This window comes from Octopus bimaculoides, chromosome 15 (genome assembly GCF_001194135.2).
Source record: "Octopus bimaculoides isolate UCB-OBI-ISO-001 chromosome 15, ASM119413v2, whole genome shotgun sequence".
In the NCBI taxonomy this organism is placed as follows: Eukaryota; Metazoa; Mollusca; class Cephalopoda; order Octopoda; family Octopodidae; genus Octopus; species Octopus bimaculoides.
The window spans coordinates 44,362,880-44,380,939 of NC_068995.1; the positions used below are offsets into that span (position 1 = coordinate 44,362,880).

Consider the following 18,060-nt stretch of genomic DNA (forward strand, 5'->3'; position numbering starts at 1 on the left):
TCTCTCTCTCTCTCTCTCTCTCTCTCTCTCTCTCTCTCTCTCTCTCTCACACACACACAGTAATGGAAAGGTTTCAAATTCTGATGCCATGTTTCAACTGTTCTCTTTAGCTTCTTGTATATAATGATAATAAACATTTGCTTGTAGCGGTACTGAACTTCAGCTTGTTCAGGATGCCACAACCCTGCAGCCAGCCCTGATTGCAACTTGTTTTGACTATCTTATTAAATAAAAACTTTAGAAAGGAGATATTTTAACTTTTTTTAGATTACAGTTAGAAACTGAATAGAAAATGTTAAAAAATATAAAATTATTAGTAGCTAATTGGAATTGTCTGGTACTGAAAGAAGATAAAATGAGAGAACTAGATTAATGTTTTGATCAAACTATTAAAAAACATGCTGGTACATCTGAATCTTTTTACTCAAACAATAATGTTTCATGAAGGATTTACCATACTTCAAATGTTGGTGTATGTAGCAGCATCAGTACTGTGTTATAGGTGTGTTGCTATACACAAACATCGCAGACTACATTAGATGTGGATAGGGTATCTAATGTAGTTTAGGATGTTTCTGTTTATGTAAACAGTAACACCATCTCGTAGATACAGACGGCACTGTTAATGTGGTCTGGGATGTTTGAGTCATAACAAGATGGTCCTATAGACATTTGTTATTGTGTAATGTGGTTTATGACATGTATGCGTGTTTAGCAGCAGGACCATCCCATGGAAGTGGTTAGTACTCTAATATGAGTCTTATTTGGACTCTCCAGAGGCTCAACAAATGATCATGACTAATATATTTGTTATACTAAAGCCCTATCTTTGAGATACAGTTTTGGCAATACCATTTGTATGTACATGAGGTTTCCACAATAGAGCATCAAAGATAGTGAGGTCTAGCATTTGTGGTAACTCTGAGGGGTTTAGTTGAGTTATTTATGTGTAGGATAGGTTTAAAGTAGAGAATGTTTCCTTGATAAGTGTGCAGCAATTATGTATAGTTGTGTCCTCATTGAAAGAAGGTTGTTATGGAGACAGTGTAGGTCTAGTGTTGTGTGGTATCTATATTGTATTATTCTTAACTAGTAAATGTAAAGTATACCTCTGTCTCTTTGATGCTAGCAGAAGTTATATAGTTGTGATGTTGAAATAAAATTGAATTGTTATGTTCCCAATGAAGGATATTCTTGAGGTCTCCACTCATAGAGACACTGTATGTTGTGGTGAGGTATTAAGATTGGAGTGAATGGAATGTAAAGAAGTATTTCTTTGATGGCTGTAGTGATTGGGTCTTTGTGCTATTGCAAGAGATTAAGCCATCGTCTTCCCATTGAAGGGTATTGTAAAGCTTTCTGTTGATAGAAGCAGTAACGGTCAGTCTTTACCCACCTATCAGTGGAAGCAGTAAAGGTCAGTTGTGAAGTGTGTAGGTTACATGAGGACAACACCTGTGAGCAGAATGTCCAGCAAGACTGATTAATAATATTATCTGTGTAAAATTAGGGCTGTGGAGAAATGCCTCTCCATAATGCTGCAAGGAGTGCTCACGATGCAATAGGTGTCTGTGGAGGAACGGGGTAGCCATACAGTAACACACACGCACACATTCCAACCCATGCTAGCATAGGAAGCAGGTGTAAAATGAGGATCATATACATATATATATAATCACATGCGTAAATGTATGTGCGAGTTATTTTATCAAGAAATTTATCAGACTTCAAATATTAGCTAATTACCAAAGGAGTTGAATTATTGGAATAACAGAATAACATGGAGAAGCAAATTTTAAGCAACCATTTTAGATTTAACTTCTTAGAATTAAAATGAAAAATTATAATACATAAGTAAGAGAAATATAGATTTTTTTACACAATCATTTAGTAATTCAAATACTAATTTACTGCATGAAAGACTACAATCGACACTCCAGTTTTAATAGTTTGGAGGTTTCTTGCATTTGTTTTATTTTGTATACAAATTATTGATGTAAACTCCTACATAGCAATTATTTAATCAATGTTTGTTTCTTTTTTATTTATTTTTCAATAAGCAAAAGCCAAACTGCAGTAAAAGAATATATATGTGTTGAAGTAATACCAGAATGATATGTGTGTGGGTGTGCGTGTGTGTACATGTATATATATATATATATATATATATATATATATATATATATATTACTGCCAACACTAACACAATTATAAAATCAATATACAACTCGAAGTAGGTCACCAGAGAAATGTAGTGGCACCATAGTATATTTGTATCATAAAATAGGGATACTATCTGCATGTGCATGTGTGTGTGTGTGTGTGTGTGTGTGTTGTATCTGTGAATGTTTTGTATTGTATTACACATCATATCATGTTTGATCATAATTACATTTTACTTCAACACAATAATGAAACCTTTTCATACCTGAATCGTGTGTGTGTGTGTGTGTGTGTGTGTGTGTGTGTGTGTGTGTGTGTGTGTGTGTGTGTGTGTGTGTGTGTAAAACAGAAAAACTTATATAAATCAACAAGCACATACACATTAATCAGATAACAAGGCCCACCTGTAAATATATAAGTCTAAGAGATTGTTTTGTGGGTCACTTCTGAATTTATGAAGACTAAAAGACATTTCATTCAATCACCTCTGAATATACAAAGTCTAAGGGATAGTTTTGTCTGATTCTCATCTGCCATATTCCTATTAAAAGAGTTGTTTTAATAGCTGCTGTGTCTGTTCATGCCTGTGTGTTCATAGGTAATTGCAAAGGTGTTTATGATTTTAGTTGTGTAAAGACATGTTGCATGCATGTCTAATAATAAGAGTACCAGCATGTGTTATGAATACAGATGTAAATGGAATCATAACTGTAAGTACTTAGTCTCACCGTGAAATTAGGCACCCTGTAGTCAGAACACAAGAGTCTACTGTCACGGTGGGACTAAATACACAGAGATATAACTATCTATTCAGATTTACATATGTTTAAGACATGTAATTTATTTACCCTTGTTTCTGTGGTAAAACAGTTAAATTTTGGTTCCAGCTAATTCCAGCTTAGCCCATGCTTAGTGTTTGTCAACTGACAATCATAATAGACAATTCTTTCAATGCTATACTATACTATAGAATATATCATTATATATATATATATATATATATATATATATATATATTCTTTGAGTATAAATAAGAGGGATCAGCCAAACTGGTTTCAATCTTATGTTGGGATTTCATCAGTGCCTGAATACCATCTTTAACTGTCCACAGAGACATTACTTGTAACTCCATTATTACTAAGGACTCAATTTACTTAAACCCTTAATAACAGTGGATTTATAAGCAGCAACTGTAGGGATAGTTAAAGAGGACCTCAATCATTGATCCCTCTTTTCCCATCCACAAAGATATCATCATCATCATCATCATCGTTTAACGTCCGCTTTCCATGCTAGCATGGGTTGGACGATTTGACTGAGGACTGGTGAAACCGGATGGCAACACCAGGCTCCAGTCTGATTTGGCAGAGTTTCTACAGCTGGATGCCCTTCCTAACGCCAACCACTCAGAGAGTGTAGTGGGTGCTTTTACGTGTCACCCGCACGAAAACGGCCACGCTCGAAATGGTATATATATATATATATATATATTTAAATAAATAAATAAAGGTGTTTACATCTGTCTATACATTCAGTCTTGGCTAAAAATCCATCAATATATGCTGTACTACAATACTGTTAACATGCTAGTAATTCATTTATCAAACCAACTGCGAAGAATATGTTAGATATGCAAAATTAGTCTAATTTAAGCTGTCAGTAATAACAAGCACTCACTCCATGGACAGTTAAAGAAGATGCTAGTCTGATGCTGCTTCTTTTTCTGTCCACATAGGTAATTCACATAAAGACAAGATGTCTATATGTGTATCTATACATATAATTTTGGTTAATTTTGGTTAAAAATTTAAAGCTCTATTCTATAGTACAGTTGATAATAAAATATTTTTGATAATAAAATATTTAAAAAATAATTAATGTTTCTTTATCTTGTTGCAACATTGCTCTCCAATCAGTCTGGAACGAAGTCACTCTACAAATGGAGTAACCTATTGCTAGATGACAGGAGTTGCACTTCTTTAATTTGATCGTTGGCAATGGGCTGGGAATCACTTTGAGATTTAACAACACTAAAATAACTGCATTACACATTGGTTATAGCTCCAGGATCTTCAGTCATATTGGGGATATAACATCCCCTTACTACCACACTAATGAACACTGCATCTCAGAACATACAACAGAGTTCCAGATTAGACAGAAATTAGGTTTATCCTGCTTGCTTGAGTTGTAAGTTATTCATAATTATTCACTCCACAAATTCCATACCATATGAATTCTTTGAGTGTAGCTACTCAACAGCAGCAACAGACATTTGTTTTAATGTAACAATATATATAATATCACCTCTTTCAGTGTAGTTAATGACAAAAAAAAAATTAAACCAATGCATTATTTACATATAGCCCACAAAGATGAAATAAGTGGCAGCCACATTTCAAATCGTTGAAATTAGAAAGAGGATCTATCCAACTATGCTTCAACAGTTTATGAACAATCTTACGCCACATTCACACAATGTTCTCTCTAGAAACAAATTTGCCATACATTAAAACAAATATAAAAAATACATTGACTTTAAGAAGTTCCAACTGCAAAGAACTTACCCAATGAAGCATAATGTTCACTGAAATCTGTTAGATTGTCACGAAATTCTGCAGCTGTTGACATAGCCAGAAGGAGACGGCTCTTCTTTCCACCAGCACCAACCTACATTAGAATACGAACAGACTTAACAATACATTAACACATTCTATTAAAAGGAAGTTTCACTGGTCTATTTTATAATTTGTTTGTTCAAAGATGTATATGTCAATCAACAAGAGCAAATACAGTAATATAAAGGTTTCCTTATATATTTTAGGAATTATATTGTCTTTTTCATCCTTAATTTTGATAATACTACTGAATTTACTAGAGAAATCCAAGAGGTTCATAATTATTCCAATGCTAGTCTCTGGATCTGCAGTTTTAACTTGGTTTAAAACCAAGTGACCTTTGGCAGCCTTTTATGATGTACCTCTGCAGCAAGTATTCAGGTTGAATATCTAGTCAGAGGATAATTTGATATCTTGATGTATTGCACTCTACCACTATTTTGGTAAAGGCTACAGTAGTGATCAAGAGGAGACCACCTCACCCCACCCACAACAGATACAAGTGGAGCCCAGTCTCTTGAATAAAGAATTGAAAGTCTGCCCTAACAATCAGCTAGGCTACCAAATGGTTACTGACTTCCAATTGGCCTGCTTAACAGGCATTACCGAAATGGTTAGCATAAAATAATGGATTCATAGAGGTGGTGGTGGTAGCGGTGATGATGGTGACAGTTATGACAATAATGAAGATAATGGTGGTGTAGAGGTAGTGGTGGTGGTGGTAATGGTGGCAGTGATGATGATGATAGTGTCATCAATTGTGATGGCAATGTTTATGATGGAAGAGTTAGTAGTGATCACAACCTTGATGATGATGTAGTGGTGGAGGCTGTAATGCTTGTGGTGACAATGATGGTGATAGCTGTATTAGCAATGATATCCATCATGGTGATGATGAAGGTGGTGGTGGTGATAATGTCAACTCTTATTTTCCCAAAAAACAGTTATGAAATATAAAATTGAATGAAAAAAAATTAATGAGGCATGAAATAATTTATCAGAATTTTCAGTAAGAAAGTGGAAATAGTAATTTAATTGATTGATTTCACAAAGTATGAATAAAAATAATAAATAATTGATAACCATGCTACTCATCTCCCCCCACTCTCTCTCACACACACACACACACACACACACACAATTCCTCCATCACTCATTTTTGATATCTATCATTTTCTCTTTCCCATCATTCTCTCACTTCCAGTACTCCATCTTCTAAAATTCTGTCTCCCTCCTGTCACTCTCTCTTCCTACCTCACCCTCGTCATGCTGTTTCTATCCAACCTCCTAACCACTCACACACTCCTATGCTTCTGCTTGTATTTCATTATCTTCTCCTCTCTTACCCTTCCACTGATTTTTTTTTTCCTTCTCTCTTTCTCCTATCTACCAGGAGGGAAAATGCCCCTCTGGTACTGGTGAATGAACAAATGAAGACAATATCAGGTAAAGAGATATCTATAGTCTTGCTGAGGACATGACAACATCTCCAGTATTGGTGCCAATAATAACATGCATCCAGAATACTCAGTGAGGTGGTTGCTAATAGGAAGGGTATCCAGCCATAGAAAACATGCCAACAATGGAACATATGACTGAGATGTTATCTCCAATAAATCTACAAGGACAGTCATTCTGAATAAGGACTGACTTAGTCTTTGAAGACCCATACAACCCATGCCAGCATAGGAAAGCAAAGCTAAAATAATTTGGGCTGTGGATAACATGAGAGATATCACATACATACACATATAAAAGTTGTCTCACCCCCTCCCTCTCTCCTTCTATCAGACGCACTACAATGTAGCTACCCAACCTAGATCAATTTCTTAAACACACATATTCACAACAGATATTTATAAAACAATATGTTCATATATCCAAAAATAATGTTTTCTTATACAGATATCACATTGGATGTTGTGATATTCATTCATTAAAGTGAAGTGGTTGAATTCATGACTCAGTGAGGTCACTGAATATTTATCTACTGCCAGGCTATGGGAACTCTCACCTGGCTGATAATACTTCCGCAGATAACATACACAGATCTCACAAGCAATTCATTTCTCCCTCTTTTTCTTATTGATCACCAGACTACAAGCATGGATCTCTCAGTAACACCTTCTCAGGGCATTGATGGTCTCCTTTCTTGGCACAAACCCAAACTGCGCATCATCTTAGCTAATAATTATTTTCTCAAATAGTTGTGCCAGAACATTTTCAGCACCTTTCACAACCACCTCCATCAATATGATGCCTTTGTAGTAGCCTCTCTCTGGAGCATCTCCTTTACCCTTGCAGTAGTTAACAATGATACTGCTATGTCAGTTTAGGTATCACCCTATACTAATTACCAATGAGTGACATATTTCAGCTGATGTTTTAAGCATCTCAGCAATTATCCCCTGATGGTCCCACTGCTTTCTCTGCCTTCAGATCCTTAATCATGCTTTCAACATATGACAGTCAGCTTCATTGGCTGGTTCTTTTATTGAGTTTACTTGGAGTAAGCCCCTGCCACCACCATCACCTCTGTCCTTCATGCTTTCTACTAATTCAACAATCTCGCATAATAGTATTTCCATGCCTATTTCTTTTCAGTGTCAGTAAGGGCAAGTGCACTGCTATCATTCTGCAAACATTTCTCCCCAACGATGTTTTGATTGCGTCTAGCACATAGTTTGCAATCCAAAGTACCTCATACCTCTGATCCTACTGTCCCAGAACATGTTCGAAAGTTTTACCTTTGGCTCCTCCACTTGCTAAATGCATCCGACATTGAGTTTCTCTTCCAGCCCTTTAATAATGTCCTTTATAGTTTCCTCTTTTCTTGCAGTCTTTTTTTGACCTGTATTTTAGCTTTTATATCTTTATAGTAATATTCCACCAACATGTTAGCTTTCACCTGGCTGGAATCTTGCATTAGCCACAGATCAGGTCTTAAGCCCTGAGTAGAAGGCAGATCCATGAATAACATTACCAAAAGTAAATAGTGGCTGATGGGAAATGCTGAAATGATTTGTCCAACCCATGCCAGCATGGAAGGCAGATGTTAAACGATGATGATAATGATGATGATTTCATTAACTGGTTTACATCACACCAGGAATGTTCTACTTGTATGATTCAGGTTTAATTTCTTTTGAAAGGTATAAATAGACCAAGCCTTAATTTATATGAATGTCTATTGATTGAGGTGTATATAACAATTTAGAACATTCTAACAATTGAGAGAGAGGTGAGTGTTAAAAATTTAGATTTTGTTATGTAAATCTAAGTTTGTAAGGAAACGTAAAATATTAAATAATGATCTCAGACAAGATGTACAATATAAATACTTTCCACCCTGCTACATAAATGCTTTCAATGTGTGTGCAAAATATCAAAGTTTACACAAAATCTTGATTACTTTATTACTAAAATTCTGAAAATGGTTTTTCTTGGAAACATAATACAAGAGAAAAATATTGAAGTATGAGCCTTAGCTTTCTTAATCTTTAAGTGTCTGCAGTTCTACTGGATTATCTTATGTCTTTATGATACGGTATTAATGAGAAAGAGAATTTGTCCGCCTCTACAAAGCAAAGGTTCACTTTTCTTGCAGTTACACAAAATATACATATTAGAGGGTGTATAGAGTTAAGTAATAATTTTTTAGGGCAGTTTTGTTTTTGATTTTTAGTTGGTGTATTTTTTATTTTAACTTGAACTGGTAATTGTCCTGTGGAGTATCCTTATGAAATAATTGGTCGAATTTTTAGGGTTATATATTTTGTTTAATGGAATCTAACCTGCTTTCATACAAACAAGTGTCTTTGTTTTGTTTCGTTTTTGTTGGGTTTTTTTTTTTCATGCTTCCAACAGTGATTTAGGACAAGTCAGTATTGCTTAATCTGTTTTGTCTTGTCTTTTTTTCCGTTTTTGCTTTCCATACTGGATTAGTATTTCAGTAGAGCATATAATAATGAGAGTCAGTGTTGTTAATTAGTCTTTACTCTGAGAATTATTTACAGTTGCTTCTTTGCCCTAATGGCCCTGTCTACAGTATTGTTCCACCCCAACGTTACCCTAGGTCTGGAAGAGACTTTGCACCAGTCACAGACTTGGTCTGTGGCACTCAGCAAGCTGTCTTGCAAGAATTCCCAGTTGCCCTCTATGTCACAAGTTTGTAGCTCCTCCTCTCTCTCATCAAATTTCTCAATTAGGATGTCCCTAAATCTCTAACCATACAAAGGGTCCTTAAGCTTCCAAATCTTTCTTTTCAAGATTGGTCTGCTTCTTGGCATTCTTCTGGCCTTGAGTCTAAAGTCGCTAATGACTAGTCTATGCTGGGGGGGGGTACATTCTTCACCAAGAGGAGGTAATAGTTCTGGGAAAGACTGATCTGACAAAGAAATTAATGAGAAGTCTGATACATGTGCTAGTAAGGGTGATGGAAGGAAGAAAGACAAATATTCTTAAGAAGTGTGCAGTTTGTTATTTCAGAAGGCCATAGTGGTAGTGCTGGAATTCTTTCATTACCATATTTCTGTTGAAAGACACTACCTTTGTTTCAAGTTATTAGGAAAATAATAAAGAATTGAATAAAATAATTTTGTCATTATTAATCTGATGTTTGAACCATGAATTAACATGAAATTTCAAGGGGCAGTTTTAATGTATCAGGAAGTTTGTATTATAGAACCAAGAGTAATCTTAGGCAAAGTAGTATCAAAATGGCCAAGAGTCAGAAACAAGAAACAGAGATTCTCTGCATCAGTGATTGTAATCTGTTGGTAAAGGAATCTTTCCAATCAACCAAATGGCCATTTTGCTTTTTTATGCAATTCAGGATGTTTGTGTACAAAGCAATGGCACCATCCAAGATAAAACACAACCAAAAATACAGATATATATTGCACATGGCTGTAGGCACATGCATTGCTGTGTGGCTAAAAAGTTTGTTTCCCAACCTCATGATTTGGGTTCAATCCCACAGTATGTTATTTCAGGCATGTGTTTCCTACTGTAGTCCCAGGCCAACCTAAGTCTTGAGAGTGGATTCGGTATATGGAAACTGAAAGAAGTCCATTGTACATGAGTATGAATGTGCATGTGTTAATGATTCCTTGTTTTGGCACGGTGTGATAGTTGTAAATGGGTGTCACTGTTATACAAGCAGTGTTATTCATTTCCAATATCTAGTCATGGGAAAATATTACCTTGTCAGGACACAGGTGAGGGTTAGCAACAGGAAGGACATTTGGCCAGAGAAAATCTACTTCAATAAACTCCATCCGACCCATTAAAGAATGGAAAAGTTGACATTAAAATGATGATGATGATGATGATGATGATGATGATAATAATGATGACATATATGTAATAAATAGCCATCTTGTCAAACTCCTTTATATGTTTTGCAACACCAAAATCAATAAAGGCACAAGTTCAATGAAGAAATCACTGCAATATTCTTCACATTATTTCAAAATAATATTTATTTTCAGTGGCTGTACACACATAGTGAACAAAAATGTCCTGTAACAAACATCCCATAAATGTGGGGTCCTAACACAATATAAGCCAGCTTTATAGAATCCTAATGCTAATGTAGTTCCAGTCTACTCGTCTCTTATTAACATAACTCGCATAGTTGGTTTAAATATCACCTTTCAATGATATTGATCTTTGGAAGTAGTGTACCCTATGCCACTACCTGCTTGTCTGTTGATTTTCAAGTAATTTCAATGATTGTTGGTAGTTTCACCTGAAATACTTATTTGCTATATCCATAGCCACCAAATTGTGAGTGACTTAGTAGCACATACCATGTTTTAGGCATCTCTGGAGTCACAAGTAGTCACAGGCCCCACCCCTCTCACTCCCTCCCCACTTGAGCCAGAGGAACATTCCGGATTTAACAGCTGCAAGGGAGAGACAGACAGAAGGCTGCATCAGTACTCACTTGGTACTCATTTGCAGTTGAGTAGACTGGAGTAATGTGAAATGAAATCCATTACTCAAAGACATGATGCAGCACCTGGCCTAGAAACTGAACCCATGACTTTACGATCACAAGTTTAACATCTTAACTACAAGGCTACACTATGCTGTACATAGCCAGGAAAATCTTAAACCATCAGGAGTAACAAATTGTGTAGCAATATTTAACCCCTTAGCATTTAAACCAGCCATATCCAGCCCAAATATTCTACCATTTTTATACTCAAACTGACCAGATATGACCCCTTATATCTACCCTACAATGTCATTCTAAAAATATACTCTCACATCATCAAAATTTTGAAGCTATCAGATAATGAATGATTGACTAAAAACAATGTGAATAAAAAAGCAGCTAAAGGCTTAACTAACCGGAACTAGGAACCTAAATACCAACCAGTGCAGTATACTTAACTCGCTTGTCCATTCAATCAACCTAAAATATACTTAGCCACTTCTCTATCTCTCTATCACTACTATAATACCCTCTGCTATTCTGAACTACCACACTGCACACCTCACCCCAAGCTTCCTTTATCTCTTTCATCTCCTCCATGCCTCACACACCAAACCCTACACTAAACAAGTTGCCTAATAATTTTATCCCAAAAGCTGCAACCATCAGAAACACTCTCTTTGAACATCACATACATCAACCCCAGTAGCAACCGGCTCTGCAGGAATTCTTCCAACAAACCAGAAGTGAGTGAGAACAAACAACAGTTTACACAATAGACTTGCTACTGTCTGTCTAAAGCTGACATGAAAAACACTTGATCTTCATTTAATCTATTCCTAGCCTGAGGGTCCCTGTCAACAGATTAACCCCTTTGTTACCATATTTCTGTTGAAGCACACTGCCTTTGTTTCAAATAATTTTTTTTACAGTAATAAAGAATTTAGTAAAATAACTTAGCCATTATTAAGCTGATGTTTGGAACATAAATTTAACATGAAATTTTGAGCAAAGTTTTCATTTAGATCACTTTAAAACAAAGTTTGTATCATAGAACCATGAATGGTCTCCGATACGTTGGTATCAAAAAGATTAATGGATAAAGATTGCAATGAAATAAACTGAATGTTCTTTGTGCCTTAAGAGCCCTATTTTGCTTCATCACCATCATCATTATCACCACCACAACCCCCATCATTATCACCACCATTATTATTATTATTATTATTATTATTATTATTATTATTATCATTATCATTATTATTATGTAGCTTCCACATAATGACTGGACTTGTTCAATGGAGTTTACATATTTCCTTCTTTAAAACTCCTCTTTTTGCCATAAATCATTCACCTATGAGGTAAAAGTGCCAGTTAGTCAACCTACCTGACAACAGGTAGACAGACTGCAGTGAGCAGAATAAAGTGCTTTGCCAAGGTGTGCAACAATACACGAATTAATACAGAGATTAATGAGCTGACAAACCTCATAGTCACAATGCCTCACTGTATATAATCTATTATCTATTTAAACTTTCGACATAACTAAGAGACAATGAGGGAGATTCTATGTGGTTGCTCTATTTACTAGAAATAGCAACCAAATCTCTAATTACATCCTGCAATTTAAAAAAAATGGAAAAGCACACTAAACAGAGTAGTCATGGGATACACAAAGCCTAAGAGAGAGACAGAGTAGCTATGGCTTTTAATCATGTTAGCTCAGTCAAGACCTAGGGCTAAGACAATGATATCTAGAAAATGACACTTAGAACAAAATATTTGAAAACATTTAGGGGAAAAATAAAAAAACAATCTACCTCAGCAATTTTAATAAATCTTCCTCTTCTGTTTTGTTTAACATCCAGGTAGAACCTTTTTGATTGTATCATCAAAGTCTTGGTAGCAAGTTCCCGTTCATAAGAACCTGGAAAATAAACACAAAATTCAAATTTAAAAGAAAATACATAGGAACAAACATTCAGATAAAATCTGAAAGAATCTAAAAAGAATTTAAATCAGGTTTCTTTTTTCTTTTCCTCCATATTTTCAGTTTATTTTTTTTTTACAGACTACCCGCTATCCCTCCAGCTGTAATCAGATATATAATTTATTATATTTCATAAGAAATGAATATATCTCTCTGAAACTTCATCTCCCTAATTAACCCCACAAAGTCTATAGATCCAGACTTTCACTTCATCAGTAGAGATATCAAGTTTATTCTTACTACCGACATAAACCAACTCCGCAACATTTCAGCAAAACCACATCAGTAGCAGCTGACATAAACACACTTGTTTATTGGTCATTTTGAACACAGCTCTGGAGACTTTCAGATTAATTTAACATCAGTTCTCCAGTCATTAGAGTAATTTGACCTTATGCACATGAACCAACAGACATTTCAGAAACTGTTATTTTAGTTTCAGCTTCACATGAAACTGGAGTCAGCAATGATTAAGATACACAAACACATATAAGTACACAGGTATATGGATATATATATATATATATATATATATATAAACAAATAGTAAATGAGTATATGCATATATACGTACAGGTATGTGCATACCGACATCCACCTGTATGTATAGGTGCAGATCTGGGTACAGGACATTGCAAACAAAACAGAGACGAGAAAACACACAAGCCACATAGAGAACATTCTACTTCATCAGCTACCTCCGTTTTAACACCGGCGTTTCAAAGAGCTAGGCAGGACGCATCGTTCTTATATATATATATATTATAATAATAATAATAATAATTTTTTTTATAAGCTTAAAGTTTATAAGCAATCACTCTGTATTGACTAAAGAAAATAGTCTAATATTTCTAATATTGGGGCATATAAGCTCTTGACAGAAAAAAGTGGGTTTTCCATATCTTTTTCCCATTGAGGGCTTATATGCCCCAGTATATGACAATCTTCTTCAGTCAATACACAGTGATTGCTTATTAGCTTTAAGCTTGTATAATATTATCATTATTTACAAAGTTGTCACTCATCACCACTTCTCAAATCATCACATATATATATATATATATATCATGTGATTGACCATACTATCAAATATTGTTATACATCACTGGTGACAATGTACTTTGCATTGTTGTAGCTTTTGAATGATGCCACCCACTGGCTGGGTGAGCAGGTCAACATTTGCCCTAAACAGAAATCTAGTCTGCTGCAGGGTTACCCATTTACAGCTGAGAGAACTGGAGCAACATGAAATGAAGTGTTTTGCTCAAAAACATAATGCACGGCCAGTCAGGGAATCGAAACCACAATCTCGTGATTGTGAGTGCAACATGCCTAACCACTATGCCATGCGCCTACACACACACACACACACACACACATATATATATATATGTGCACACTCACAGATATACATCCACATGCATACATATCACTATCATTGTTGTCATCATCATTTTAACATCTACTTTCCTATGCTTGCATGAATTAGACAAAACTGGTTGAAGCAGACTTTCAAAGGCCAGATGCTTTTCCTATCACCAACCCTAACCTGTTTCCAAACAAGGAAATATTTCCCCCAGTCCTTTGAATGTGAAGAGTGCAATGGTCAAGCTTGTTTGTATAAAAGATTGCAAAAAATGACACCTCTTGTATAACAATGACATTTGTTTACAATAAGGGAGTGATGTCAAGACAAGAAGATGTGAACACACACTCAAACACATGTGGGCATGCATACACACATACATTTTTGTTAATTTTTCTACATCTGTTTATTCAAATATATATATATATATATATATATATATATATATACACATGCACATACATGATGGACTTCTTCCAGTTTCTGTCTCCCAAATCTACTCATCAGATGTTTTGATTGGCCTAGTGTTATATAGTAGAGGACACCTGCCCAAGGTGTCGTGTAGTGATACTGAACCCATAACCATGTGGTTACCAAGCCAACTGTTTAACCTCACAGCGATGCTTGCACTTATTGCTGATGATTGTATACTCATAACTATCATAATCATCATTATGTGTAGCACTTTTTCCTGTTTTTCTTTTTTTATCAGAGGACATATTGGGTATTCTCCTGCCAATTTTTCTGATTAGATTCTTTACCTTTATATCATATTATTAGAATTCTGTTAATATATTAATAGAACTTCCCTTGTCTATTATCTGTAATTAGGTCAAACAGTAATGTCGCTGAATGGTGATTTTTTTAGCGAAATTCCTCAAATGTTTCTATTAAGTTCTTTTTAAATTCATCTAGTAGTAATAGTAAGCAGCTGTCAATGTGACAGGAGATTCCAGTCTTACATCTGGAGAGCTGAATTTATCAAGAACACACACACACACACATCACACATTCTTTATCTTTAATTTCCCAATAAAGATCATGAAAAGTGAAATCTTATGACACAATGAAATATGTGACAGGACTTTTCAGATGCCATGAGAATTATTTCTAAACAAACATTTGTTGTAAACAATACCAATATGTGCTAATAAAGTATTGGATTACTTCCAATTGACAGCAGGCCAGCTTCTGCTATTGTACTTACCAACTGAGTCAGTATTAATATGACAACCCATGTGAAGAAGGTCATATCTTACACTGCAAAGTAAAAATAAAACACAACCGACTTTCTAAGTACTAACCTAAATAAGAGACTAATGTCATTCAACAACACCAGAGATATTACCAGGTCAATGTAGCTGGCAGGATTAAAGTTGACTACCTACACCTGATAAATTAAACTGCTGAAACAACTCATGTTATTTAGCAATTAGGAAGTAACATGTATTAAACAATTAGGAAATTAACAAAATATTCAGCAGTGACATTTATTGCTATAACACAATGCTTCATAGACAACCACTGCATTGGAAAATGTGCTCATTGTTTTTAAATGATAAACTGGAATACAAAATGTTCAAGATAAAACGTAAATTGTTCCTAAACACTGGCTGCTTTTAACCCTTTGATGCCAACCCACCTAAAACTGTTCCTGATTCTATGGTATAAATTCCCTGTTTTATAGTGATCTAAATTAAGGCCTTCTATCAAAATTTCAAGTTAGTTTATATTTTAAAGACCAGTTTAATAACGACAGTTATTTTAATAAATTCCTCATTATTTTCAAAATTAACTGAATCAAGGTCAGTGTCCAAGGCAGTGAGATCAAACAGATCCCAGACTAGTTATATTTAATGAAAAATAACTTATTTACCTAAGTTTTAACATCATCTCTTTCGAAATAGTCACCTTGCACAGCAATACACCGGTCCCTGCCATTTTTTGGAATCTGGCCTGGAAGTTGTTTTCCATAAGCAAGTCAAGAACCTTCTGCAATTCACTCTTGATCTCAACAACGGTGTTAAAATGGTGACCTTTGAGCTGCATTTTCATCTTGGGGGAAGAGATGGACATCCACAGGTACTAAATCTGGTGAATAGGGTAGGTGCAGAAGTGATACCATATTGTTTTTGGCAAGAAACTCATAAGTGAGGAAAGCTTGGTGACAGGGTGCATTGTTGTCCTGAAGAATCCAATTCATCATGCTCCACATGTCTCTCTCTTTTACTCTTTTACTTGTTTCAGTCATTTGACTGTGGCCATGCTGGAGTACCGCCTTTAGTCGAGCAAATTGACCCCAGGACTTATTCTTTGTAAGCCTAGTACTTATTCTATCGGTCACTTTTTGCCGAACCACTAAGTTACGGGGACGTAAACACACCAGCATCAGTTGTCAAGCGATTGTGGGGGGACAAACACAGACACACAAACACACATACATATATATATATACATATATACGACGGGCTTCTTTCAGTTTCCGTCTACCAAATCCACTCACAAGGCTTTGGTCAGCCCGAGGCTATAGTAGAAAGACACTTGCCCAAGGTGCCACGCAGTGGGACTGAACCCGGAACCATGTGGTTGGTAAGCAAGCCACTTACCACACAGCCACTCCTGCACTTTCACTGAATATTCTCCCTCAAACACTTCAAAACATCCCAGTAGAACTATCAAGTGATGGTCTGGCCCTGGGGGACGAATTCTTGGTACACAACATCATGGATGTTGAAAGGAATGATGAGCATGCCCTTGATTAAGCTACGGTTCCGTTGTGCACCCTGTGCCACTCAACACATTGTGTACAACCCATTGCCTCATTGCCATAAGCTTGCCAAAGCATGCTCAATGTCTCCGGAGCAGACTTCCCAAGTTTAACGCAAAAAATCACGCTTTCTTCCAATTTCTTGCCCATGACAAAAATCGCAGACTACAGCATACACATGATCACAAAAACACAAATTTCACAACTTGCTAAGTAAACACAGAAATGTCACTTAGCACACTGCCTCATGAACATCACTGCTACCTCTCACTGCACACACAACCACGTGCTATCATTTGTTGGCGCACTACAGAACTAGTCCAAGAACTTTTTGATACCACCTCATATTTCAACATAAATACGGTAACAATAGAGTTAAATAAAGTTTGTTTTGGTAAACTTCAGGATTACTCCAGTAACAACAATATTTCCAATTCCTGTACTAATGGATTAACACAATATTATCACCAATACTTTGAATTCATGTATTTCCATCTATCTGCTGCCACTATCTTTGCAACAGTCAGCATTGACTACCATATATAATGCTATATCTATCCACAACTAACTGATTGTTCTGCTACCTTCACCAATAGTTCATTACTCTAAACAATCTACACAAAAACCAAGAGGGGAAACTGAAGCACAAACAGTTCAGTTGGTAAAATCAACAAAAACAACTGCCAACATGTTACGCCAATCAATAACACAGTTTACATGATATAATTAACATTTGATGGTTTGGGATTTCTGGTGAGTCAAGTCTAAAATGGTCAACTAATGGGAACCTTTTCTTTTTTGTTTTTTACTTTCCATTGTTTTTTGTTTTTTTGTACCATTCATAACTTTGTATTAGTCATGACACTCAGACTGACAAGACTAATGTGAGTGATGTTTAACTTGAGCAACTGTTGTGTTTCACACAGATGATGTTCTGAGAAGAAAAGATGGAAGAGAGAGAGAGAGATACAAGAGAAGGAGTGAATATGCAGTTTGTTAGTTTAGAGTAGTTGTTTTCATCCAGGGGTCCATATGACTCTTAGAGATCCATATAACATTTTTGGGGATCCTACAGCAGCATTTTAGGGATCCATGAAAAAATTTTGCTTTAGCTGTATTTAACATGTTTCCAGCCATTGAAACATGTTCTTTCAAAGAGTGCTACTTCAAACCTACACAAGTGAATGGGTGAAAAATAAAATAGGGATTTTG

The 18,060-nt window shown here is 35.6% G+C and overlaps 1 protein-coding gene across 1 annotated transcript in view; it reads right to left on the reverse strand.

Annotated features, from left to right (window-relative positions):
* The window catches only part of LOC106880519 (transcriptional activator protein Pur-beta), a 77,255-nt gene that overhangs the window by 7,063 nt on the left and 52,132 nt on the right, over positions 1-18,060 (reverse strand). Inside the window, exons 2-3 of the mRNA XM_052973300.1 lie at positions 12,546-12,652; positions 4,731-4,833 (exon numbers count right to left, since the gene is read on the reverse strand). Of these exons, the coding sequence (XP_052829260.1) occupies positions 4,731-4,833; positions 12,546-12,652 (210 nt within the window). The remainder of the gene's footprint in view (positions 1-4,730; positions 4,834-12,545; positions 12,653-18,060) is intronic.